The following is a 27,563-nucleotide window of genomic DNA, read 5'->3' as shown; positions in this document are numbered from 1 at the left end:
GGTTAACGTTGGGAGCCCGGCTCTTGTAGGTTAACGTTGGGAGCCCGGCTCTTGTGGGTTAACGTTGGGAGCCCGGCTCTTGTGGGTTAACGTTGGGAGCCCGGCTCTTGTAGGTTAACGTTGGGAGCCCGGCTCTTGTAGGTTAACGTTGGGAGCCCGGCTCTTGTAGGTTAACGTTGGGAGCCCGGCTCTTGTAGGTTAACGTTGGGAGCCCGGCTCTTGTAGGTTAACGTTGGGAGCCCGGCTCTTGTAGGTTAACGTTGGGAGCCCGGCTCTTGTAGGTTAACGTTGGGAGCCCGGCTCTTGTAGGTTAACGTTGGGAGCCCGGCTCTTGTAGGTTAACGTTGGGAGCCCGGCTCTTGTAGGTTAACGTTGGGAGCCCGGCTCTTGTAGGTTAACGTTGGGAGCCCGGCTCTTGTAGGTTAACGTTGGGAGCCCGGCTCTTGTCGGTTAACGTTGGGAGCCCGGCTCTTGTAGGTTAACGTTGGGAGCCCGGCTCTTGTAGGTTAACGTTGGGAGCCCGGCTCTTGTAGGTTAACGTTGGGAGCCCGGCTCTTGTAGGTTAACGTTGGGAGCTGGCAAGCAATATCAGAAGAGCCGAATCTATTTATAAAAAATAAAGATATGAATAATCAAAAGATTTAAATGAATAGAATTAACAAATTATGTGTGCACGCACATTCGTTCTGACTGTCTGCTCAGACTAACAGCCTCACTGTTGTTCCTGTCAATCAGACACGCAGTGTCAACCAATGAACCAAAGGTGTGTGTGGGAGGGCAGAGTCAACTCGCTCACAGTCACAGACTTAGCAGCCCAGGAGAGAGAGGAAGGACAGCTGTGAAAACAACAGCTGGAAAATGAGTCGGAAGCACAGTAGCATTTGAATGCAACTTAATAAATGTAGACAATGTTAGAGCACAGCGTAGAATTTGCCAAAACAAAATCTCATATAAAGCCGGTTCTACGCACAACCTAGACCGGCGTATGGGAACTGTGCACCCAACTGTGAAGCTAGCTGTAGCAGAGCCTCGAGAAACTAGCGGGCCTGCTAGTGATAGTGGTGGAGCCAGCACCTCCACACGTGGAGATGTATCCACTCAGTCAAGTAGGCGTACTCCGCGACCCACAGCAATGTAGTCGTCTATGGACCAGTTTATGCCAAAGTCTATGTCTGTAGCAAAACAATGCCAAATTGATATTGCATTGGCTAAAATGATTGCCACCGATTTCCAGCCATTTTCGATCGTGGAGGACAGAGGTTTTAGAAATTATAGCAATAGACTAAATCCAATGTACACAATTCCAAGCAGGAAAACCCTTTCAAAATTCCATAATTGTACGAGAGCATACAGGCTTCAGTGCGGGAAAGAGTCCAAAAAGCTACTGCAGTTTGCCTTACCACTGACTGCTGGACATCAAGAGTAACCACTTCTTACATGTCGGTTCATTGAAGATTTCTCGATGTCTAGCTGTCTGTCTTCTGGACTGCTTTGAGTTCAGCGACAGACACACCTCAGAGAATTTGGCAGAGGAACTGTTGAGGGGGGCCAGAGAATGGCAAGTAGATGGAAAAGTGGTCTGTTGTGTTAGCAACAATGCAGCTAACATCACCAAAGCCATGAACATTTTAAAATGGACCCAACATCCATGTCTTTCCCACACAATCAACCTGATTATCAGAGATGCTCTGAAGGTGATGAAGCCCACTGTGGACAACGTGAAAGCAGCTGTGGAATACGTCCACAGGAGTACAGTAGGTGCTGAAAAACTAAAGTCTACACAACACCAGATGGGGATGCCTGAGCTGAGGCCTAAACAAGACTGCACTACAAGGTGGAATTCAACATTTTATATGTTGGAACTGGTTTCTTGAGTCAAAGGATGCCATCATCTCTACCCTGGCTATTGTCAAAACACCTGTAGATGCTCTGACCCGAGAGGAATGGGAGGTGGTGGAGGAGGTGGTGGAGGAGGTGGTGGAGGAGGTGGTGGAGGAGGTGGAGGAGGTGTGCAGAGTCCTGGAACCCTTTGAGCAGGTCACTGTGGAGATCAGTGGAGAGAGGTACAGTAAGCAGTTATTACTACATCATTATTTAATCCAGTATTATATATGTAGATGAGCAGTAGGTGAGAATGTAGTATCAGTAGACAAAACACAAACCTGAACTAATAAGTTACTGTTCCCTCTTTCCAGCTATGTGACAGCCTCAAAAGTTATACTCCTGTGTAAGGGTCTGCAGCCAATCACAGCCAGAGTTAATGGACACCCTATGTTCATCAATGGACAGAAAGTTCCACAGAATGGAATATAATCTCGTGCTATCAGAAACCGCTGCACTTGACCCCAGGTGTAAGAAGTTAGCCTTTAGTGATGCCAGAGCGATTGATGAGGCTCTTCAAAGAATAACCTCAGCAGCAGGGAGGGACAGCCCCAGTAGTCAGCTGGCTCAGGTACCAGGGCAACAGGAAGAAGAGGGAGGGACAGCCCCAGTAGTCAGGGAGGGACAGGAAGAAGAGGGAGGGATAGCCCCAGTAGTCAGCTGGCTCAGGCACCAGGGCAACAGGAAGAAGAGGGAGGGATAGCCCCAGTAGTCAGCTGGCTCAGGCACCAGGGCAACAGGAAGAGGGGAGGGACAGCCCCAGTAGTCAGCTGGCTCAGGCACCAGGGCAACAGGAAGAAGAGGGAGGGATAGCCCCAGTAGTCAGCTGGCTCAGGCACCAGGGCAACAGGAAGAAGAGGGATGGACAGCCCCAGTAGTCAGGCTCAGGCACCAGGGCAACAGGAAGAAGAGGGAGGGACAGCCCCAGTAGTCAGCTCAGGCACCTCAGGGCAACAGGAAGAAGAGGGAGGGACAGCCCCAGTAGTCAGCTGGTTCAGGCACCAGGGCAACAGGAAGAAGAGGGAGGGACAGCCCCAGTCAGGCAGGCACCAGGCCAACAGGAAGAAGAGGGAGGGACAGCCCCAGTAGTCAGCTGGCTCAGGCACCAGGGCAACAGGAAGAAGGGACAGGCAGTCAGCTGGCTCAGGGACAGCCCCAGCAGTCAGCTGGCTCAGGCACCAGGGCAACAGGAAGAAGAGGGAGCAGATGGAGCAAAAGCACCAGCAGTAGTGCCACAAACGTCTGCTGTTTGAATGCTGTTTGACGAGAGAGCAACTGGGGATGCAGCACGAAGGAATCCCTCAGCAGATGCCATAATGGAGGTCCGATCCTATTTGGAGGAGCCCCTCCTCCAAAGATCTGCAGATCCCCTGAGCTGGTGGGAGAACAAGGCCTCTGTCTACCCACGTCTTACTAAAGTCATGACAGGGAGACTCTGCATAGTGGCCACATCCGTTCCCTCTGAGAGGGTCTTCTCGAAAACAGGACAAATAATTACTGAGAGAAGAAACCACATCAGACCCTCAAAAGTGAGGCAGCTTGCATTTCTGAATGCAAATCTCTCACAAAAGCCAAATATGGTCAGCATTGTTGTGTGCTGCTGGTTATAACATGGCACTAAAGAAGAGAGAGAAAATAGGGACCAGTTTAATGTTTTAAGTGGGATGCTGCAGTTTTGCACATTGTTATTTATTTTTCTTTGATATGGTGAAATATTCTATTATACTGTTCAGATTGTTTCCGTTTTGAATGGTTAGATTTATATGCACTTCGTATATATACATTAAAAAGTTAAACTTGAAATGCACATGTGTAATAGCATTCTATTTCATAACAAACCAATGCATTTTTAAATACATTGTGGTTAAGGTAGAGTATGATTTCATTTAATCATTTAATTAGAATTGTTTTAACACCAATCATAGTCAAACTATCACAAACTGTTTGACTTGAAATACAAAATATATATATTTTTTTAAAGAGCCGTTTGGGAGCCAAAAGAGCTACTTATCTACTACGGATTGGGACTATCTACCTCATTTTCAAAACGTTTTTAAAAAAAACACGGAAGACAAACGCGGAAAACTATGGACAACTTCCTCCGTGCTCACACTGTAGCATAATTCATATGCGCGCCACTAGAAATTCCCGCATTAGCATGTTTCTGTTAGCGGAGACATCATGACAAAATACCCCATGTATTACTGTCCTGCTGATGTGCCTGGACCGTGTAGGCTAAACTGCAGAGAAAACACATAACTGATCCAAATGGTTGCCCAATCAGGCAGGCAAGATGCAGTTATTTCAAAAATAAATATGCTTTCAAAACACCAGGCTTTTGAGCGGTTATTCAAATCACATTGGTGATTCATTGCAGTTTAGAGCCTAGACTAGAGTTTTGTAAAAAAAAAACATCGCTTAATCGCATTGTGTTGTCGTAGTAACCTAGTGTAGGGTACATTTCTTGTCCCTAAAAGATGTAAGCGATAGGGCAGCTCCTACCTACGGGGACTGGGCAGGACCACACTTAACGCAGCCTCATACACATAGTGTAGGCTACCTATGATTTCATTATCTGATCCGGTTTTCTTCTTCCATTGACTGGATATTTTCACCGAAATATTAAAGCTTAACATTGATGTTATGAATTATGGGCTAATATACTTAGCTTCTAACTTAGGCTATAGGCTACATCTTGAGCCTGTCTGTCTTAATTGTTCTGCCACAAGCTAATCCTTTGAAATCTTGTCAGAGTCCCAGGAAAAAGACAGACAAAAAAATAGCTTGTTGGACACTTATTTCAGCTTTTTATATTTTGCCTACTAACAGCCTATTGGAGGAGAGATGCTCGCTTAATGTAAAATAGGCTATAGTATTAACAGGTGAGGAGTTAGAAAGGAGAAGGAGATATTTTCCTATAGTTGGCCTATCTTAACACCGGGCTACATCCCAACTAAAATAGACATTACACGATATGAGTGGCCTGCTAAACTGTCAAGAATAGACCCAAAATGATTCAAAACGGTTGCATAATCAGGCCAAGGCTGTTAGTTCAGCATGAAACAAAACAGGTGTGAGTGGCTATTCAAATTAGCCCACATCACTGCAGTTTTACAGCCTATGGACAATAATGGTGTATTCACTTGATAACAATAATGAATTCCTCATTGCACTGTGTTTGATTTGATTTGTGTTGTAGCCCAGGTCCTGGACTTCCTGACGGGCTGCTAACCACGTTTGTGTGACCAATAAACATCTGCTAACCACGAGAGAAATAGTCCTATAATTCCTATAATAACTATAACCTAAAACTTATTACCTGGGAATATTGAAGTCTCATGTTAAAAGGAACCACCAGCTTTCATATGATCTCATGTTCTGAGCAAGGAACTTAAACATTAGCTTTCTTACATAGCACATATTGCACTTTTACTTTCTTCTCCAACACTTTGTTTTTGCATTATTTAACCCAAATTGAACATGTTTCATTATTTATTTGAGACTAAATTGATTGTATTGATGTATTATATTAAGTTAAAATAAAAGTGGTCATTGTTCATTCAGTATTGTTTAATTGTCATTATTACAAATAAATAAAAATCAACGAATAATCGGTATCGGCTTTTTTTGGGGTCCTCCAATAATCGGTATCTGCGTTGAAAAATCATAATCGGTCGACCTCTAATATCTACCTACATTTCCTCATACTCCTGCACATAGCAACCCTGCACAGAGCCAAGCTATCATTGCTCATTGTGTAGACCAACTTATTCCATGTGTTACTATTGTGTTTCTATTTTTATTGTATTCTGCATTGTTGAGAAGGACCCGAAAGTCTTCAAGTCTTCTTCCACTTCACTGTTAAGTCTACACCTGTTGTTTACAAAGCATGTTCAAATGAAATGTAAATCAATAGTGGAGCTTTGCGTTCCCGGGAAACACAGAGCAGCCGGGAGGAAAGCACTACAGATCTGCCATTTTACAATCTGGTTACTTATTTTACTTGCACTTTGACAGTATCTGTGTGTTTTATAGACCTCATGACTGGTCTGAACCAGTATCTGTGTGTTTTATAGACCTCATGACTGGTCTGAACCAGTATCTGTGTGTTTTATAGACCTCATGACTGGTCTGAACCAGTATCTGTGTGTTTTATAGACCTCATGACTGGTCTGAACCAGTATCTGTGTGTTTTATAGACCTCATGACTGGTCTGAACCAGTATCTGTGTGTTTTATAGACCTCATGACTGGTCTGAACCAGTATCTGTGTGTTTTATAGACCTCATGACTGGTCTGAACCAGTATCTGTGTGTTTTATAGACCTCATGACTGGTCTGAACCAGTATCTGTGTGTTTTATAGACCTCATGACTGGTCTGAACCAGTATCTGTGTGTTTTATAGACCTCATGACTGGTCTGAACCAGTATCTGTGTGTTTTATAGACCTCATGACTGGTCTGAACCAGTATCTGTGTGTTTTATAGACCTCATGACTGGTCTGAACCAGTATTTGTGTGTTTTATAGACCTCATGACTGGTCTGAACCAGTATCTGTGTGTTTTATAGACCTCATGACTGGTCTGAACCAGTATTTGTGTGTTTTATAGACCTCATGACTGGTCTGAACCAGTATCTGTGTTTTATAGACCTCATGACTGGTCTGAACCAGTATCTGTGTGTTTTATAGACCTCATGACTGGTCTGAACCAGTATTTGTGTGTTTTATAGACCTCATGACTGGTCTGAACCAGTATCTGTGTGTTTTATAGACCTCATGACTGGTCTGAACCAGTATCTGTGTGTTTTATAGACCTCATGACTGGTCTGAACCAGTATCTGTGTGTTTTATAGACCTCATGACTGGTCTGAACCAGTATCTGTGTGTTTTATAGACCTCATGACTGGTCTGAACCAGTATCTGTGTGTTTTATAGACCTCATGACTGGTCTGAACCAGTATCTGTGTGTTTTATAGACCCCATGACTGGTCTGAACCAGTATCTGTGTGTTTTATAGACCCCATGACTGGTCTGAACCAGTATCTGTGTGTTTTATAGACCCCATGACTGGTCTGAACCTGTATCTGTTTGTTAGAGACCTCATGAATGGTCGCGTGTGTGAACTTAACTTGGATCCGCGTTAATTTGCAATGATATCCTTCGCCACCGTTTCCTTTACAACATAATAAATATAGTTAGTTTCCTTCCAGCTAATTTCTTAGTTACACGATTGTATAACTAGTAAAATTAGTTTAATTGAGGGTGCATTATTTATTAAGTTCGATAATGACGAAAATTTGCATAATTACTTAAAACGACGTTTCACTTTTTTTGCATGAACCTGAATCAAGAAAATTAATGGTGAAGTCTCTCCCAGACACGGTACACTATTCCTCCTCAACACTATATACGCACCTCGTCTACATAGCTGTATCTCTGGTGTCCTCCGCAGCAGTCTCCGTAGCCGATCATTCTCCTCCTGGTACTCCACTACCGTTTTCTCAACTGCACCCAAAATCTCCACAGCAGCCGCAGTTAAACGCTCATTCAAAAACACACGCAACAACTGTAGTTTAGACATTTTCGGTTGAGTAACTTATTCAGCTCAGTCAGTATGTCTTGACCCCACACAAGAAGTGTCGTCTTCTACTTCCGTGTTGTAGTCAAGGAATTTGAGAAAAATCCTTGGTTCTATTAGCGGGTAGCAAACTCGGAAAGGCACAACAGCGCCGCTAGTTGGATGGGGGCTTAAATTTCTATAGTTTGCATTCATACAAAGTGCGCTTATTAGGCAGGGGTGGTAAAAGTAACCAATTTTCAAACTCAAGTAAAGTGAAAGTCAGCCAGTAAAATACTTTGAGTAAAAGTATACAATTATTTGGTTTTAAATATACTTAAGTATCAAAAGTAAATGTAATTGATAAAATATACTTAAGTGGCAAAGTAAAAGTATAAATATTTTCACATTTCTTATATTAAGCAAACCAGGCAGTATCATAAAAAAAACAGATAGCCAGGAGCACACTCCAACACTCTGGCATCATTTACAAATGAAGCATGTGTTTAGTGACTTCACTTTCACTAGATCAGAGGCAGTAGGGACGTTCAGGTATGTTCTCTTGATAAGTGTGTTTAGTGACTTCACTAGATCAGAGGCAGTAGGGATGTTCAGGTATGTTCTCTTGATAAGTGTGTTTAGTGAGTTCACTAGATCAGAGGCAGTAGGGACGTTCAGGTATGTTCTCTTGATAAGTGTGTTTAGTCAGTTCACTAGATCAGAGGCAGTAGGGACGTTCAGGTATGTTCTCTTGATAAGTGTGTTTAGTGAGTTCACTAGATCAGAGGCAGTAGGGATGTTCAGGTATGTTCTCTTGATAAGTGTGTTTAGTGACTTCACTAGATCAGAGGCAGTAGGGACGTTCAGGTATGTTCTCTTGATAAGTGTGTTTAGTCAGTTCACTAGATCAGAGGCAGTAGGGACGTTCAGGTATGTTCTCTTGATAAGTGTGTTTAGTGACTTCACTAGATCAGAGGCAGTAGGGACGTTCAGGTATGTTCTCTTGATAAGTGTGTTTAGTGAGTTCACTAGATCAGAGGCAGTAGGGACGTTCAGGTATGTTCTCTTGATAAGTGTGTTTAGTCAGTTCACTAGATCAGAGGCAGTAGGGATGACCAGGTAGGTTCTCTTGATAAGTGTGTGAATTAGACCATTTTTCTGTCCTGCTAAGCATTCAAAATGTAATGAGTACTTTTGGTGTCAGGGAAAATATATTACGTTTTAAAAAGTACAGATACCCCCCAAAACGACTTAAGTAGTGCTTCAAAGTATTTTCACTTAAGTACTTTACAACACTGTTATTTGGAGTCCACTGTAAATCATTATTTCCCAAAGGATTCAAATGATATCATGAATCGTGAAAATGGATGAGAAATAGCCTTGGACAGATGGAAGGAGCTATTTTTATGTATTTCGTTCTTCTAACCACTTTCCATCTCTGAACAACAGGGTTGGCACCCAAACCCTAGAGGCCATGTCATCTGATGCGACATTCCATCGCTCTCCTTTGTCAAACAGCCCTTTTGGACAAATTCATCTTGGTCCCTCCCCGTTTTGTTTCGTTTGCTTCTGGTTGGTTCTTAAACGGTAAACGGTTTCCGTAATGAAAACACCCACGTTTTTGCACACAGACAGACGCACAGACGGATTGGCAGCCAGGAGGAGACAATATATTATGAACCGTTAAGACATGCATTTGTCAGCTAAATAACACGTGTATTCTGTGTCCCTCAACTCTTATTTATAATGAGTTTCGTTTGTAATGAGCGGGATATAGCTAGATATACTGTGTGTATTGTTGATATGAGTATTGCTGTGGTCGTGGATGAATCGGGAACAGATGGAACGTGCACAAGAGTAATTATCGGCTGTGCATCGTAATTACCAGGATAAATCTGACCTGCAATTTGTAACCAAAGCTGTTCTCGCCTACTTGTAATGCGTAAAACCTTCATTATAACTTTGAAGTGACAGAAATAGCGAATGAATCTTTCATCTATACATTTTGAGAAATTTCACAGGAGGTTGGCGGCTCCTCATTTGAGAAGGACGGGCTTGTGGTAATGGCTGGACCAGAATAAGTTAGTAGAATGGTAATCAAACAGAACACGACATTCAATTCGCTCTGGTGCGGCCACAGCAGCCTCCTGTGTTGGCGATGTTTTTTTTTTTAAAGTGACATTTTATTTGGGACTTACTGAGTCTGCCTTTAAAATCAGATTTTAAACCTAACCTTAACCACACTGCTAAAGTATGCCTAACCTTAAATTAAGGGCACATTTTATAATATTTCCATGAATTGTTATGTTATAGCCCAATTTGACTTTATTGCTGTGGTAACTACTGACAACCATAGTAAAGGGAAACGAAGACTACACGTAGACATTAGACGAACTTAAGTGTCTAAAGGCTGCGGATCCGTAGGTAACCGTCACTTTCCGCCCCCTCCCCGTTCCGCAACCCGCCCCATTCCGCCCCCATGGAAAGATTTGGATCATGTTCTGTTTCTTTATCTCTACTTTGAACACACGTTTTTTTTGGTGGTCACCGTCCCTTCACATTTCTCATAACCAGGATTTATTCCATCCTTTTTATGCGAGTACATGTACATGTCGGATAAAACAAATGTAATGGCAGGCACAGGCCTGATGGAAACAACACATTTGTTGGTAAACTTTCCAAATGTCGACAAAACTAAGTGCGATAGACAAGTGGGATCTTTTTTGTCGGTAAATGAATTATGTCAGAAATAGCGGTGGAAACACTCTTATGCGCACATTTGTATTTAATAACCATCATATCAAGCGATGAGAGCCTATGTTTGGTCCTCCCGTGCCCCAGTATCTGTGCGATAGAGATGTTCACGATGAGCATGACGTGTCTCCTCTCTAAAGTCCAGGAAGCTCCGATTCAAACTCCCATTAGACAGTTCTTTTTATTTTTTTATATACTTTTTTAAATTAACAACAAATCAATACATAGAGTACATGAGGGAACACAAGTATATGTAGATTATATACAATGGACAATTGAGCTCGGGGGGGCCATTAGACAGTTCTGCAAGCCTTATTATGATGTCAAAATGCGTTCGTTACTCACCAAATATGGACTTCCGTTGAGCAACTATCTTTGTTTTATGTATCTGCGAGCTGTCGGCTAGAGCGCATGCGCAAAGACCACTGTGGGCACACTCATGTTTCGTGACAAAACGATGGAAACCCATTTACTTGTATTTTTTTATTCGTTACATGGGAATTTAACCACACATTTATTTTTATGAGCACTACGTCATCACGCAGTTTTATTCATTTTTTTAAATCCGTAAGTCATTTTGATGAAAACACACCCCTGCTGGGAAAACGCGCATATTGTTTTTATGTAGATATTTTTGAATAATTGCATGACAATCCCTCGCCAATTGGATGGAAACCTAGCTCGTGTCAATTTTGAATGATAATTCTTCCCAGTTTTACGTGAAACGTCCATGAAGCATCTGCATGCCAACCGTTTGATCTCAATCAGTTTCATGGGAATATGCATTTCGATTTTCTTAGTTATGTAGAGTTGTTTCTAATGATGTACAGTGTGCGAATTGTAGAGCAGAGGGTGTTAACAAACTGTAGCCTACCTGTGTTTTGTTTCAATCAAAGCACATATTTAAGCTTGTGGCGCATGCTACACTATGCTATTATATTCGGTTCTGTTATGTCGAATACTGTGATCGTTATGCAATCTGGCAGACATTGATTCAGCTTTGATCTAACTTAAACGAGCACCATTCACCAGAGTAGCATGTTTTCTGCAAGTTGTACAGAAGATCACACATGTGCAGAAGCTCCAGGGCCTTTAGCTGTTGGGAAGAGGGGTCCAGTAAAATTAGGATCCACATCTATTCCGTATCAAAATATAGGATCATCTGTAAGAATAAATTATTTCTCAGAAGTAAACTGAATATAATTACTCGATACAATATTAAATCTTTATCATGAATGAGCAGTATTTAGTGAAAATGGATGAGAAAAACTCTTGGAGTAAACATGTTTTAATATAGAAAACATCAAGTCAGACATTCTAAAATGCTAAACTTCATAAAAGACATCTGTCAGAACTAAATTTATCCACTAAAACAAAGATAATTGTATACACATTTTAAATGACCACATGTTCACAAAATGTGCTGATATAACCATCAGGCCGAAGCAAAAGATTAGGGGAGGACCACCTCACTTGCAAATAGTAAACTCTGAACTGTTGGATTGTTACATCATCATTGAAATCAAATCAAACTTTATTTACATAGAAAGCTTTACAAAAGTACGTTCACCACACATGTATTTATCTGAATCCCACATCATGAATGATCCAGAGTTGCTTTGCTTTTGTTGTACACATCCTGCCTTTTAATTCCCATCTTCCGACAGAAGATCTTTGTCCTAATTTTCATCCTGTTTTCCTCCTTTGTGGATGTTTTTCACATGCGTCAGCAGGTTAGACTTTTGAGTGAAGCTTTTCTCACAGTCTCCACAGCTAAATGGTTTCTCTCCTGTGTGAGTCAGTTTATGCTTCCTTAGGTTGCCCTTCAAATTGAAGCTTTTCCCACAGTCACCACAGCTAAATGGTTTCTCTCCTGTGTGAGTCCTTATATGATCTGTAAGGTTCCCCTTATGATAGAAGCTTTTCCCACAGATACCACAGCTAAATGTTTTCTGTTGTGTGTGAGTCAGTATATGTTTCCCTAGGTCTCCCTTCTGATTGAAGCTTTTCCCACAGTCACCACAGCTAAATGGTTTCTCTCCCGTGTGAGTCAGTTTGTGCAAGTTCAGGTTTCCCTTCTGACTGAAGCTTTTCCCACAGTCACCACAGACAAATGGTTTCTCTCCTGTGTGAATACTCATGTGCCTGGACAGATCTCCTTTGTATTTTATGATCTTTCCACAAACTGGACAGATACAGGGTTGGACATGGGCCTTCAGTTTACAGGTGGGGTTGTAGCGTTTATTGCCGAAGCAGCATTCACTGGGTCTCTTCCTGGTGAGAGTCACATGTCTCTGCAGGTCAGCTTTCAGAGCAAACGTTTCACCACAGTCACGGCAGTGGTGAGTTTTTCTAGATGTGGTGCTGGGTTTGGAACAGTGTTCCCCCATTGGTGGGTTGGGATCCAATGGTGGGCTGGTATCCAATAGAGGACTGCTGTCAAGTCCTACTGTGTAGCTGCTTACAGCTGAACTGTGGCTGGAGGCATTGTTTTGATTATCTGTAGGGTCACAGGGAATGTAGAGACCCTTAATGTGGGTCACAGTGACAGAAGGTTTGAGATCCACGGGTTTAGAGTCTCTCTCTCTGTTCTCCACAGTCTGGGTTTGGGGAAGAGTCAAGGACTGAAGTGGGTCCTCCTGATCACATTCACTTTTCACACAGGAAGGAGTGAATATGAACTCTATGATATCAGGCTCCACCCCTTGAAGCTGCTCTTCCTCCTGATTGGTCCTGACTTCCTCCTGTTCCTCTTTAATCTGTTTGGTCTCTGGGTCCTTCTGTCCCAGACTGGGGCTCCACTCCTGTTCACAGTGCTGCTGCTCAGGGGGAACCTCCTCTTCAGAGACAGAGAGCTGCAGGGAGTCTGGAGGGACAGAGAGGAGGAGCAGAGGTTATTTATAACATAATTTGGAATCACTCATGAATTATAGATCTCTATGACATTCAATTTCAATGTTCTTCCTTAGCATGGATCTCTATGATCTATACAGCCTGAGTGCAGACAGCTAGCTAGGTATTTGCTTTCCTTCACACAAGCCATATAGGTGGTGGGTTAACATGCCTACTATTGAACACACTGTTGCTAATGAGAACAAAAGTTCCACCGACACCGTCTAACCCTTAACAATCTTTGCACATCTGAAAAATAGTGTATGTTTTAGAGGATCGAAGGACCATGATTGGCTTAAGAACCTTAGGTTAAGATTAAGCTTAGCATCCACTACAGCATGTCTGATCAGAACAGGGATGAGGCGGATGTCTGGGTTAAGGGGAGTTTAATGGATGGGAACAGGGATGAGGCTGTCCCCGTCCACAGTCCACCTGGTCGTGCTGCTGATCCAATTTCTGTTGTTTTGTCTGTGTCTATAAACCCTGACGTGTTACCTTGCCCCGCTACCTTTTCGACCCTCTCTCTTCCTCTCTACCGCGCCTGCTGTCTCGACCTCTGAATGATCGGCTATGAAAAGCCAACTGACATTTACTCCTGTGGTGACCTGTTTCACCCTCTACAACCACTGTGCTTATTATTTGACCCTGCTGGTAATCTATGAATGTTTTAACATATTGAAGAACAGCCAGATGGACTGGCCACCTCTCAGAGCCTGGTTCCTCTCTAGGTTTCTTCCTAGGTTCCTGCCTTTCTAGGGAGTTTTTCCTAGCCACCGTGCTTCTACATCTACATTGCTTGCTGTTTGGGGGTTTTAGGCTGGGTTTCTGTATAAGCACTTTGTGACATCTTCTGATGTAGAAAGGGCTTTATAAATACATTTGATTGATTTGGGGTGGCAGGGTAGCCTAGTGGTTAGAGCGGTGGACTAACAACCGGAAGGTTGCAAGTTCAAACCCCTGAGCTGACAAGGTACTAATCTGTCATTCTGCCCCTGAACAGGCAGTTAACCCACTGTTCCTAGGCCGTCATTGAAAATAAGAATTTGTTCTTAACTGACTTGCCTAGTTAAATAAAGGTTAAAAAATTTTTTGATTGATTTAATGGAAAGATGTGTCCACATTCAAAACACACACATCTGACCACTCTTGGTTCAGATAACTGAGAATCCTATCCAGTGAGAAGTCATAATAAAACGTAGATTATAGTATTGCTATATTTTATGCCCCCGTTAAAAACACTGTACATGCACAGGTGAGGTACCTGCTATACAATAAAACAGGCATTTGTCCAGCCACAATCCAATGAACCAAACAGGCTAATTGGTTCGTAGACATGCTAAACGTGGGTAAATGTACTAAATGAACAGTACAAGAGTGTAGGTACATCTACATTACATAAACAGAATATACAAGAGCGATTTACACCAATTGAAATAGCCAACCAGCACCACAAAATGACTAATGCTAACAAGGCTAACATCGCTAGCTAGCATGCTAAATACCCATTCAATCTTAATGCAAATGCTAACACTAGCGGACGTGTATGAGCTAGCGAACAAGCTCAACACAATTATTTATAACAGACGCTACTTGACAAATTCACAAGACAAAGATCTCTTAGAACTATAATTTAGCTGCACGCCCAATAAACCATCAGAACAGCAAGGTACACTACATGACCAAACGTATGTGGACACCAGTTGAGTACACTACATGACCAAAAGTATGTGGACACCTGCTGAGTACACTACATGACCAAAAGTATGTGGACACCTGCTGAGTACACTACATGACCAAACGTATGTGGACACCTGAGTACACTACATGACCAAAAGTATGTGGACACATGCTGAGTACACTACATGACCAAAAGTATGTGGACACCAGCTGAGTAAACTACATGACCAAACGTATGGAGGCTCTGCTGAGATAGCTGCTCAGATGTCCAGTTTCCACACCCTGGTCGCTGAATTCCGAGCCAGCTAAATCTCCACATAACAACTCAGGCAGGCTGCAGTGAGAAAAGTGTTGCTGTTCGAGGGAAGTTGGAAGTTAGTGGTTAAGTACGTGTCAACTGAGGCCATTGATCGACCATCAGAGACAGTAAGGACCATCTAATTCAGAGTCAACTCCTGCACAGTAAAAGTTCCTCCTGTTCTGTCAACATGACAAGCGCCTTGGAAGAACTACAGGAAGAGGTAGTAGGAGAATTGCACACCCTGACTAAAGACAAATTACTAGAGATATGTGATTTGCTTGAAATATCAGGCGAACAGAGAAGAGATGTTAAAGACAAATCCCGCATATCATTAATGACTCGCATTATGATGTTCCTTGGAAGAGAGGAAGTCGCAGAGTTAGAAGATGGCGGCATGTCGGAATTGTTGCTACTTAGAGACGAAATGACAGAGATGATCAGTGGCATAGATAACAAAACAGGGCAAATTGACCATGATATTGAACCAGTCGGAACACATCACAGAATAGAGGAATTGAGAACTGTAACTCCACAACAAGGGGTGGGAACTGAGCAGTTTACTGCAGCCAAAGCCAGTGATTCTCTGCGTCAGCCCCAACAACATGCCAATCTTCAGGGGAGCGTGCCGCTCTCACCCAATGCACAGCCCAGCTCATACTGGCGCAAAGAGTTTAACATTTCTGGTCAGATAGGTGAACCGGGCCAGAAAGAAAAACTGATTTTTTCCAGCCTTGCCCATCAGATTGAAAATGGACTTAACAGAGGCTATCCTGAGGTAGAAATAGTAGACGCAGTAGTCAGGGCTATTTCTCCAGGCTCACAGCTACGCAGCTACTTGGAAGGTAAACCCCAGCTAACTCTTCCCACACTTAGATGTATCCTGCGTTCCCACTTCCAAGAGAAGAGTGCAACAGAGCTTTACAAACAGCTAGCTTCAGAAGCACAGCATAGCAAGGAGACCCCTCAAAGCTTCCTGATGCGCGTTTTAGATTTGAGGCAAAAAGTTGTTTGCATCCCAGGAGTCAGAATCAGGGCTTAAGTATGACCCTGCTCTAGTCCAGAGCATGTGTTTTCACACAGTCCTTACGGGTCTCCAGAGTGACAGTATCAGGATAGACATGCAGCCTCTCCTGCTAGAGAGCAAAACATCAGATGAGGTTTTGCTAGAGAAGCTTAACATTGCTTGTGCTAATGAGATAGAAAGACGAAACAAAAAGCGGTTTAATGCCCCACAGCCTGCTACAACTGTAAGTGTAGTCCAGTTAGAAGATACGCCATCTGCAAAGTGTCCTGTGAAGGAAGCCAAAGCTAAGATACCCGCAGGACTGTTAACAGAGTTAGCTGAACTTAAGACAGGTGTAGCTTCTCTAAAAGGTCTCAGTGCAGAGATTGCTCAGATTAAGGAGACATTACAGCAGCCTGTTTCAGTCACCGCCTTGTGCCTATGCCCCACCCCCAGTTAGGAGGCCAGATAGGGACCCCCAGCCACCTGTTTCCCAGCAGCAGTATTACAGCAGCTACAGTCGGTCCCAAGCACCTGACCCTGCACAGCATCAATATGCACCTCACTGGTATACCAACCGCTCTGCTCCAGCTCCAAGGAGGTGTTTTGTCTGCAGGCCAGAACAGATCCACGCTGCACACACTGCTTCCAATGTGGGAGTGGAGAACATTTTCAAGCTGGATGTAAAATCCGGGGAGCCAGACCATCAAGGGAGGCCCCTTTAAACAGAAACGGGTTACCGCTGGGGGACGAGTGTTAACCGTAGCTACCAAAAAGTCCCAGAAATGTGCAAATTGTGCCAGAAAAGATTCATTTGAGAACCTGAAACAATGTTCATCATGTAAAGAGACACTGTACTGTTCCAAAGTATGTCAAAACCAACATTGGACTAAACATACCTGAAAATTGACTCTAATAGTGAAAGGTTTTCCTGCACAGAGGAAAATGCCCACTCCTTACCATCCCTAGCTCAAGGTTGCCACCCCCGTAAGGTCACCTCGCTAGTCGGCAGACAGAGCCTTATTGAGTGTCACCTGAATCGCCACCACCTCCAAGCTCTATGGGACACAGGCTCTCAGGTATCGGTCATTGATGAACGATGGAAAGAGGAATCTCTCCCAAACGCAAGGCTGAGAGATGTTTCAGAAATCCTGGACTCACCTGATGATCTAAGGTTGACTGCAGCAAATGGGACTGAAATGCCGTACCTGGGATGGATTGAAACAACTTTTCGGCTAGCCTCTGAAACTGACCAAACAAAGGAACTGATCATCCCGGTGCTGGTAATGAAAGGCTGTCACCTATCACATCCCATCATAGGTTTCAATGTTATCGAGCACATCCTGACAATGACCGAAAAGACTAAACGATACAGTACAGTAAAAACAGCTTTCCCAAGCCTCAAAAGTAACAAGGTGAGAGCTTTTATACAGGCTGTTAGCGCAGAACAGACAGATGAATATGCAGTGAAAACCAAGAAAGAGAAGGTTGCTGTACCAAAACACAGTAGCATTCAGATTGAGTGCTGTGTAGCTTCCCAGCCTTTCAAAGATGACATGACAATGCTTTTCCAGCCAGACCTGAACCCGCAGTGGCCAGACGACCTTGAGTTCTTTGACACACTAGTCAGAGTCAGGAAAGGTGTTTTTCCAGTTATCCTGCTTGATGTCTCTAACCCCACTGACCACGACATTGCCCTGCTAGGACGCACAATAAATCGGTACAGTACAAACCATTATGACTGTGTTACCTGCCCAAGTCTTTGAAAAAATTGTCACCCCAGCCACAGTGAATCACACCAGCGTTCGAACCCCATGTACTGCTACTGAACAGTGGGATCCACCAGTAGATTTAACTCACCTAACCGAAGAACAGAGAGAGGTTGTTAGGCAAATGCTTAGAGAAGAGTGTCACTCCTTCTCCAGATCAGACAATGCCATTGGCTGCATTGAACGATTGAAAATGACTATTTCTCTAAAGGACTCTGAACCAGTAAAGCGCACATACATGTCAGTGCCCAGGCCACTGTATCAGGAGATGAAGGGTTACATTTATGACCTCATAGTCCAGGGCTGGGTTAGGAAGTCAAACTCTTCATATTCTTCACCTGTCGTGTGCGTTCGTAAGAAGGACGGGACCCTCCGGTTGTGTATAGATTACAGAGACCTGAACAGAAAGACACATCCCGACCGCCAGCCCATCCCTCGGGTCCAAGACATCATGGACAGTTTAGGTGGTAATTCCTGGTTCTCCCTCTTAGATCAGGGGAAAGCGTATCACCAGGGGTTCATCTCTGAAGAAAGCAGACCACTGACAGCATTTGTGACACCGTGGGGACTCTATGAGTGGATACGTATGCCATTCGGCCTCATGGACGCTCCTGCAGCTTTTCAGCGGTGTATGGAGGAGTGTTTGGAAGGGCTCCGGGATAACATCTGCACTCCTTATCTGGACGACGCGCTAGTTTTCAGTATGGAGGAGTGTTTGGAAGGGCTCCGGGATAACATCTGCACTCCTTATCTGGACGACACGCTAGTTTTCAGTATGGAGGAGTGTTTGGAAGGGCTCCGGGATAACATCTGCACTCCTTATCTGGACGACACGCTAGTTTTCAGTATGGAGGAGTGTTTGGAAGGGCTCCGGGATAACATCTGCACTCCTTATCTGGACGACGCGCTAGTTTTCAGTATGGAGGAGTGTTTGGAAGGGCTCTGGGATAACATCTGCATTCCTTATCTGGACGACACGCTAGTTTTCAGTATGGAGGAGTGTTTGGAAGGGCTCCGGGATAATATCTGCACTCCTTATCTGGACGACACGCTAGTTTTCAGTATGGAGGAGTGTTTGGAAGGGCTCCGGGATAATATCTGCACTCCTTATCTGGACGACACGCTAGTTTTCAGTATGGAGGAGTGTTTGGAAGGGCTCCGGGATAATATCTGCACTCCTTATCTGGACGACACGCTAGTTTTCAGTATGGAGGAGTGTTTGGAAGGGCTCAGGGATAACATCTGCACTCCTTATCTGGACGACACGCTAGTTTTCAGTATGGAGGAGTGTTTGGAAGGGCTCAGGGATAACATCTGCATTCCTTATCTGGACGACACGCTAGTTTTCAGTATGGAGGAGTGTTTGGAAGGGCTCAGGGATAACATCTGCACTCCTTATCTGGACGACGCGCTAGTTTTCAGTATGGAGGAGTGTTTGGAAGGGCTCCGGGATAACATCTGCATTCCTTATCTGGACGACGCGCTAGTTTTCAGTATGGAGGAGTGTTTGGAAGGGCTCAGGGATAACATCTGCACTCCTTATCTGGACGACACGCTAGTTTTCAGTATGGAGGAGTGTTTGGAAGGGCTCAGGGATAACATCTGCACTCCTTATCTGGACGACGCGCTAGTTTTCAGTAAAACATTCGACAGCCATGTGAATGATGTGCGAAAAGTTTTGCAGCGTCTCAGAGAGTATGGCATTAAACTCAAACCAAGTAAGTGTGATCTCTTTAAACCCCAGGTCCGTTATTTGGGCAGAATAGTGTCTGCAGAGGGCAGCCGAGTTGACCCAGCCGATTTTGAAGCAGTAAGAGCATTGAAAGAAATCAGACCAGAGACTGTGGGCCAGCTCAGAAAAATGCTTGGTTTACTCACTTACTACAGACAGTACATCAAGGACTTTTCTAGGAGTGCCAGCTGCCTGTATGACCTCCTGAAAGCAGATTCAGAGAAATTACCTGACCACCCACGGAAAACAATGTGGTGCCCTCAAACAAGCCAATCCCGTGGACTGACCAGCATCAACAGGCACTTGAACAGCTGATTGAGTGTTTGCTTCACCCACCAGTTTTAGGTTTCCCTGATTTCACTCAGCCATTTGTTGTACACACTGATGCGTCACACCAAGGCTTGGGAGCAGTTCTTTACCAAAAGCAAGAGGGGAAGCTTAGGGTCATTGTTTATGGCTCTCAAACCTTAACAGCAGCTGAGAAGAACTATCACTACCACTCGAGCAAGCTAGAATTTCTAGCTCTAAAATGGGCCATCACTGATAAGTTCCATGACTATTTGTACTATGCTCCGACCTTCACTGTATACAGCGATAACAACCCGCTCTGCTACATTCTGTCTACTACAAAACTGAACGCAACCACTTCCAGGTGGGTTGCAGACTTGGCTGATTTCCACTTTATTGTAAAGTACAGACCAGGCAGAGAGAACGGCGATGCAGATGCTTTGTCAAGGATGCCACTGGATGTAGAGTCACTGATGAGAGAATGTTCTGAGGAGCTTCCACCAGACACCATCGCCACCACGATACAAGCAGTTGAGGTACAGAAAGAGGCTGTTGTACCTTGGTCAATTTCAGCTGCATTGATGTCAGTATCAGCTGAAGGTGAGACAACCACTGCAACAACCAGCTCGATCCCAAAAGATGGGATAAGAGAAGCACAAGAATCTGATCTGGTCATCCGTCCTGTGCTCAATTTCAAACTGTCTGGTTCCAAACCGCCAGTTAAAGAGCAAAAGAAATTCAGTCCAAAGACAAAATGCCTATTCAGAGAATGGGACAAATTGACAATAGACAGTGATGGCATTCTGTACAGAATCACTACAGCCCGCAAGCAGTTAGTTCTACCAGAGCAGTACAAAGGTAAAGTGATGGAAGAGTTGCACAATAACATGGGACACCAAGGTACTGACCGCACTGTATCACTAGTATGTGACCGCTTCTTCTGGCCTTTTATGCAATCTGACATCGAGCACTATGTGACTAAAACTTGTAGCTGTGTCAAGCAGAAAAAGCCAGCCCATGCAACAAGAGCTCCTCTGACAAACATTGTGACAACACAGCCATTTGAACTGGTATGTATAGACTTCCTTCATCTCGACAGATGCAAAGGGGGATATGAGTACATCCTCGTGATTGTTGATCATTTTACACGTTACACTCAAGCCTACGCCACCACATCAAAGTCAGGTAAAACTGCTGCCAATCTCATCTTCAATGACTTTGCCCTGAAGTTTGCACTAAAGCACCTTATACCACCCACCACTGCGACTTGTATGCTCTAGTCGGCTGGCCCTCGCTACATATTCGTCGCCAGACCCACTGGCTCCAGGTCATCTACAAGTCCATGCTAGGTAAAGCTCCGCCTTATCTCAGTTCACTGGTCACGATGGCAACACCCATCCGTAGCACGCGCTCCAGCAGGTGTATCTCACTGATCATCCCTAAAGCCAACACCTCATTTGGCCGCCTTTCGTTCCAGTACTCTGCTGCCTGTGACTGGAACGAATTGCAAAAATCGCTGAAGTTGGAGACTTTTATCTCCCTCACCAACTTCAAACATCAGCTATCTGAGCAGCTAACCGATCGCTGCAGCTGTACATAGTCTATTGGTAAATAGCCCACCCATTTTCACCTACCTCATCCCCATACTGTTTTTATTTATTTACTTTTCTGCTCTTTTGCACACCAATATCTCTACCTGTACATGACCATCTGATCATATATCACTCCAGTGTTAATCTGCAAAATTGTAACTATTCGTCTACCTCCTCATGCCTTTTGCACACATTGTACATTGTATATAGACTCCCCTTTGTTTTCTACTGCGTTATTGACTTGTTAATTTGTTTATTCCATGTGTAACTCTGTGTTGTCTGCTCACACTGCTATGCTTTATCTTGGCCAGGTCGCAGTTGTAAATGAGAACTTGTTCTCAACTAGCCTACCTGGTTAAATAAAGGTGAAATAAAAAATAAATAAAAATAAATAAAAAGTTTGGGTTCCCGTCCCGCATCCACCATGACCAAGGGGAGAATTTGAAAAATCAGTTGTTCCATCAGTTAAAGAAACTCAGTGGCATGGCGGGGTCCAGGACAACACCCTATCACCCGATGGGAAACGGTCAAGCGGAACGCATGAACAGAACATTGTTGCAAATGTTAAAGACACTAACTGAGACACAAAAGTCAAATTGGAAGGAGGCTCTGAACAAACTGGTTTATGCCTATAACTGCACCCGTTGCGAAGTGACTGGCTATTCACCATTTTATCTTCTGTTTGGGAGATCACCCAGGCTTCCAGTTGATATGCTCTTTGGATTGTGCACAGAGGCAGGTTCCAGTAACCAGCGAGAATACGTGGAGAACTGGAAACGAGGGATGGAAGAAGCATACGCCATTGCAAATGAAAATGCTCAGAAAGCCGCTGAAAGAAGTAAGAAGTACTATGACACTAAAGTTAGGAGTTCAGTGCTACAGCCTGGTGAGCGAGTTCTGATTAAAAACCTGACACCAAGAGGAGGACCAGGAAAACTCCGTAACTATTGGGAAGATACAATTCACACAGTGGTGAGACAAATGGGTTCAGACCTGCCGATTTATGAATTGAGACCAGAAAAGGGTAGGGGACGCTCCAGGGTCCTGCACAGAAATCTGCTCATGTCCTGTGACCACTTACCTTTTGAGACACAACCAGAAATGACCAAAGTGGACAAAAGTCAGAAAACGAGGAGACACCAGCCTGCATCACAGACTCTAGATTCTGATGAAGACAGTGGGGATGAATATGACCTTCATCATGAGCTGCTACAGGTTCCCACATCTCCTACAGTACCTGAGGAGAGGAATGCTGAACCAGCGAGAGAGTGGGAACACAGGCCCCCAACAGTGAAACAGACAGTTGCAGTGCCAGTCCCTGATACGCTACCAGCACAGCCTCTTGTTGAAAAGCGGCTGGAGGAGACAACAACAGTTAAAGACTTGCCTGCTGAAAATTTGCCTGATGATCATCCACCAAGGCCTTTCCTTCATATACTGATGCTGCTGAACCTGAGGAACCAGCCTACCAGCTGCCACAAAGAGAGAGACACCCTCCAAGACGTATCACTTATGATTAGCTTGGTATCCCTTCCTGCTACAGTATACAGCCACAGCCACAGTTGTTCCCTGTCTACTCTGCACCAGGACTGGTTCCATGGCTGCCATCACTACAGCAATGCTACTTTCAGCCACCTTACATGTATGGGCTTCAGCAAACCTGAGGCTACAGAGTTGACATGTTTGACCATGGACTACTGTCTGATTTCACAGACTGTCAAAAGAGACAATTTGCAGAATATGCATATAGATCATTAAAATTGATGGACTGTTGATCAATAGTATGAGAAAATACTGCTTATGTTATATAGCTGGTCAACAGATATGGACTGTGAATATAACTTGTTAGTTATATTTGAACTGTGACCCTTGACCTCTGCTCAAGTACTACCTTACAGAAGAGGATTTTCTAGGTCCAGTGCATACGGACTGTTGAAGAAGACAATGTTGGTAATGTTGGGACAACATTGATTTTGTCGGGGAGAGTGTAACAGGTTAAAGGAAATATTCATAGCCTGTTATACATTAAAAAGTATTAGTAAGTTCATAGTATGTGAGGATCTTAAAACATCTAAGGTTAAGAAGATGCATTCAGTATTAGTTGATAGAGATTGATAACATTCATATAATTGTGTTAAAGTTAAAATCTGTCAAAGGGTACAAATTGTGAGAGTAATGTGTAAACGTTATATTGATTACTTTATTTTGTGGTGCCTAAAAGTGTTCATCTGTGATCTACGAAATGCTCTTAATCTATGAGCCAGAGATCGATTGCTCTGGTCTCCACCCATATTCCTGGGGAAAATCGCTGTCTTTTCTCATTGAACTAAACGTTGAATTGAGAATACAACACCGTATCACTCTCGTGATTATTTCTCCCCTGTTTTCAGGGGCGTAACACTTGTCATTAATATGTAGTTGGTCCCCCCTTCAGCCTCCACTTTTCTGGGAAGGCATTCCACTAGATGTTGGAACATCGATGGTGGGATTTGCCTCCACTCAGCCACAGGTGCATTAGTGAGGCTGGGCACTGATGTTGGGCGATTAGGCCTGGCTCGTGGTTGGCGTCCCAATTCATCCCAAAGTTGTTCAATGGGGTTGAGGTCAGGGCTCTGTGCAGGCCAGTGAAGTTCTTCCAAACTGAACTTGACAAACCATTTCTGTACGGACCTCACTTGTGCTCTAGGGAATTGTCCTGCAGAAGCACGAAACGGCCTTCCACAGACTGTTGCCACAAACTGGAAGCACAGAATCATCTAGAACAGTGGTCACCAACCTTTGAGTCAAGATTATTTTCGCAGTCAAAAAGAAAGCTGAGATCTACCACACAGATTTGTTTTTTTTTACATTAACCTCACACAAACAGTTGTAGGAGTGAGGTCTGGGCACTAGGCCTAATAAATTATCACAGCATATTGGCTATATGATTGGCCTGCCAATATTACTAATCTGACCATATTATATTTAAAAACTCGAGCTTTCAAAATAGATCAGTTGGTTTAGCACTTGTGAGGCACCGTGGAGCATGAATTGAAATAATTAGTTTGTTTGTATTAGTGTTGAATATAAGCAGTGACAGTGCTGAATATAAACTTAAACTCACTCATAAAAACAGCAACTCTTTGCTGTATTCGTTGACAGTCTCTCTGTGGTCATATTTTAAAAGATATTAAATCTGACGTAAGCTAGTAGCTTAAACTTGGCTGTGGTCAGGGTCATGGAAGCTCTGTAGCCACGGTGATTTAACCTATCCGATTGGGCAGCGCAGTAGGTGCATTTGATTTAGTCACAGATTTGCCAGTCCACCAGGTAGGCGTAGTTTGTCTCATGGGAACACTTTGCTTACCCGGTGCGCAGGACTTTTGAATCAAGTGCACCTACCGGCAACAGTGGTACAGTAGGGCTGCTGAATCAAGTGCACCTACCGGCAACAGTGGTACAGTAGGGCTGCTGAATCAAGTGCACCTACCACCTACCAGCAACAGTGGTACAGTAGGGCTGCTGAATCAAGTGCACACTGGTACAGTAGGGCTGCTGACCGGTGGTACAGTAGGGCAGTGGTACAGTAGGGCTGCTGAATCAAGTGCACCTACCAGCAACAGTGGTACAGTAGGGCTGCTGAATCAAGTGCACCTACCAGCAACAGTGGTACAGTAGGGCTGCTGAATCAAGTGCACCTACCAGCAACAGTGGTACAGTAGGGCTGCTGAATCAAGTGCACCTACCAGCAACAGTGGTACAGTAGGGCTGCTGAATCAAGTGCACCTACCAGCAACAGTGGTACAGTAGGGCTGCTGAATCAAGTGCACCTACCAGCAACACTGGTACAGTAGGGCTGCTGAATCAAGTGCACCTACCAGCAACAGTGGTACAGTAGGGCTGCTGAATCAAGTGCACCTACCAGCAACAGTGGTGCTGACAGTAGGGCTGCTGAATCAGTGCACATACCGGCAACAGTGGTACAGTAGGGCTGCTGAATCAAGTGCACCTACCAGCAACAGTGGTACAGTAGGGCTGCTGAATCAAGTGCACCTACCAGCAACAGTGGTACAGTAGGGCTGCTGAATCAACCTACCAGCAACAGTGCACCTGGTACACTGCTGAATCTGCACCAGCAACACTGGTACAGTAGGGCTGCTGAATCAAGTGCACCTACCAGCAACAGTGGTACAGTAGGGCTGCTGAATCAAGTGCACCTACCAGCAACAGTGGTGGTACAGTAGGGCTGCTGAATCAAGTGCACCTACCAGCAACACTGGTACAGTAGGGCTGCTGAATCAAGTGCACCTACCAGCAACAGTGGTACAGTAGGGCTGCTGAATCAAGTGCACCTACCAGCAACAGTGGTACAGTAGGGCTGCTGAATCAAGTGCACCTACCGCAACAGTGGTACAGTAGGGCTGCTGAATCAAGTGCACCTACCAGCAACAGTGGTACAGTAGGGCTGCTGAATCAAGTGCACCTACCAGCAACAGTGGTACAGTAGGGCTGCTGAATCAAGTGCACCTACCGGCAACAGTGGTACAGTAGGGCTGCTGAATCAAGTGCACCTACCAGCAACAGTGGTACAGTAGGGCTGCTGAATCAAGTGCACCTACCGGCAACACTGGTACAGTAGGGCTGCTGAATCAAGTGCACCTGGTACAGTAGGGCTGCTGAATCAAGTGCACACCAGCAGTGGTACAGTAGGGCTGCTGAATCAAGTGCACCTACCAGCAACAGTGGTACAGTAGGGCTGCTGAATCAAGTGCACCTACCGGCAACACTGGTACAGTAGGGCTGCTGAATCAAGTGCACCTACCGGCAACAGTGGTACAGTAGGGCTGCTGAATCAAGTGCACCTACCGGCAACAGCTCAACACAAAAAATAAAAAGTAGGACCGGTCTAGAATGTCATTCTATGCTGTAGCGTTAAGATTTCCCTTTCCTGGAACTAAGGGGCCCGAACCATGAAAAACAGCCCCAGACCATTATTCTGCCTCCACCAAAATTTTACCGTTGGCATTATGCATTGGGGCAGGTAGTGTTCTCCAGAGAACGTGTTTCCACTTCTCCAGAGTCCAATGGCGGCGAGCTTTACTCCAGTCCAGCCGAAGCTTTGCATCGCACATGGTGAGCTTAGGCTTGTGTGCGGCTGCTCGGCCATGGTAGTGAGTGTTGCAACAGAGGACATAACATTTTTAAGCAAAACGCTCTTCAGCACTCGGCGGTCCCGCTCTGTGAGCTTGTGTGGCCTACCACTTCGCGGCTGAGACGTTGTTGCTCCTAGACCTTTTCACTTCACAATAACAATTACAGTTGACCGGGGGTCAGCTTTAGCAGCGCAGAAATTTTGACAAACTGACTTGGAAAGTTTGCATCCTATGACGGTGCCACGTTGAAAGTCAATGAGCTCTTCAGTAAGGCCATTCTACTGCCAATGTTTGTCTATGAAGATTGCATGGGGGTGTGCTCAATTTTATACACCTGTCAGCAACAGGTGTGGCTGACATAGCCAAATCCACTACTTTGAAGGGGTGTCCACATACTGCTGAATACATACTGTATGTGACATCAGGAGGACAAGTAGCAAGAGGGAAAATGTAGTGCTCGTCAATATAGGGAAACCACATAGAGAATGACAGAGGCCTCTACTGACCAAAAGGCAGTATTACCCTGGGCAGCACCATTAAGGGCTTCTACCATTTTCATGTCGTCAAGTGGGAGGGACTTCCAACTTCATTGGCTGATCCCCCCTGGTGACCCTGTTGGGAGTCTTAACCTGGACCAGAGACATTATGCCCATAGGGGGCACAGGGGCATGCAGTGTCCAGCTGTGACGTCATCTCTCAGAGCAGTCATCCCTCAGAGCAGTCATCCCTCAGGGTCTCAATGCTGCCACCTACTGTATGTCATCTCTCAGGAAAAGTGGGCGTGTCGAAAGGAGTGGGCATTTCGAAAGGAACCATAAGGCGAAGTGGGCGTTTCGAAAGGAACCATATAAGGCGAAGTGGGCGTTTCGAAAGGAACCATATAAGGCGAAGTGGGCGTTTCGAAAGGAACCATATAAGGCGAAGTGGGCGTTTCAAAAGGAACCATATAAGGCGAAGTGGGCGTTTTCGAAAGGAACCATATAAG

General features: G+C 44.5%; 1 protein-coding gene across 12 annotated transcripts in view; it reads right to left on the bottom strand.

The window, feature by feature from the left end:
* LOC112259691 (gastrula zinc finger protein XlCGF57.1) overlaps positions 1 to 27,563 on the bottom strand; it is a 1,127,091-nt gene that overhangs the window by 180,155 nt on the left and 919,373 nt on the right. For 2 of the 12 annotated variants that reach the window (XM_042329374.1, XM_042329377.1), the window contains one exon: positions 11,468 to 13,058. The exons of 8 other annotated variants lie outside the window; for them this stretch is intronic. In XM_042329374.1, the coding sequence (XP_042185308.1) occupies positions 11,872 to 13,058 (1,187 nt within the window). In that variant the 3' untranslated portion in view covers positions 11,468 to 11,871. Of the gene's footprint in view, positions 1 to 1,918; positions 2,042 to 7,296; positions 7,592 to 11,467; positions 13,059 to 27,563 lie in introns of those variants that run through there. 2 more of the 12 variants (XM_042329379.1, XM_042329380.1) reach the window with 2 other exon arrangements.

Source organism: Oncorhynchus tshawytscha, linkage group LG10 (genome assembly GCF_018296145.1).
Source record: "Oncorhynchus tshawytscha isolate Ot180627B linkage group LG10, Otsh_v2.0, whole genome shotgun sequence".
In the NCBI taxonomy this organism is placed as follows: Eukaryota; Metazoa; Chordata; class Actinopteri; order Salmoniformes; family Salmonidae; genus Oncorhynchus; species Oncorhynchus tshawytscha.
Note: the sequence above shows the minus strand (reverse complement) of the source record. Positions and strands in the feature narration are given on the sequence as shown.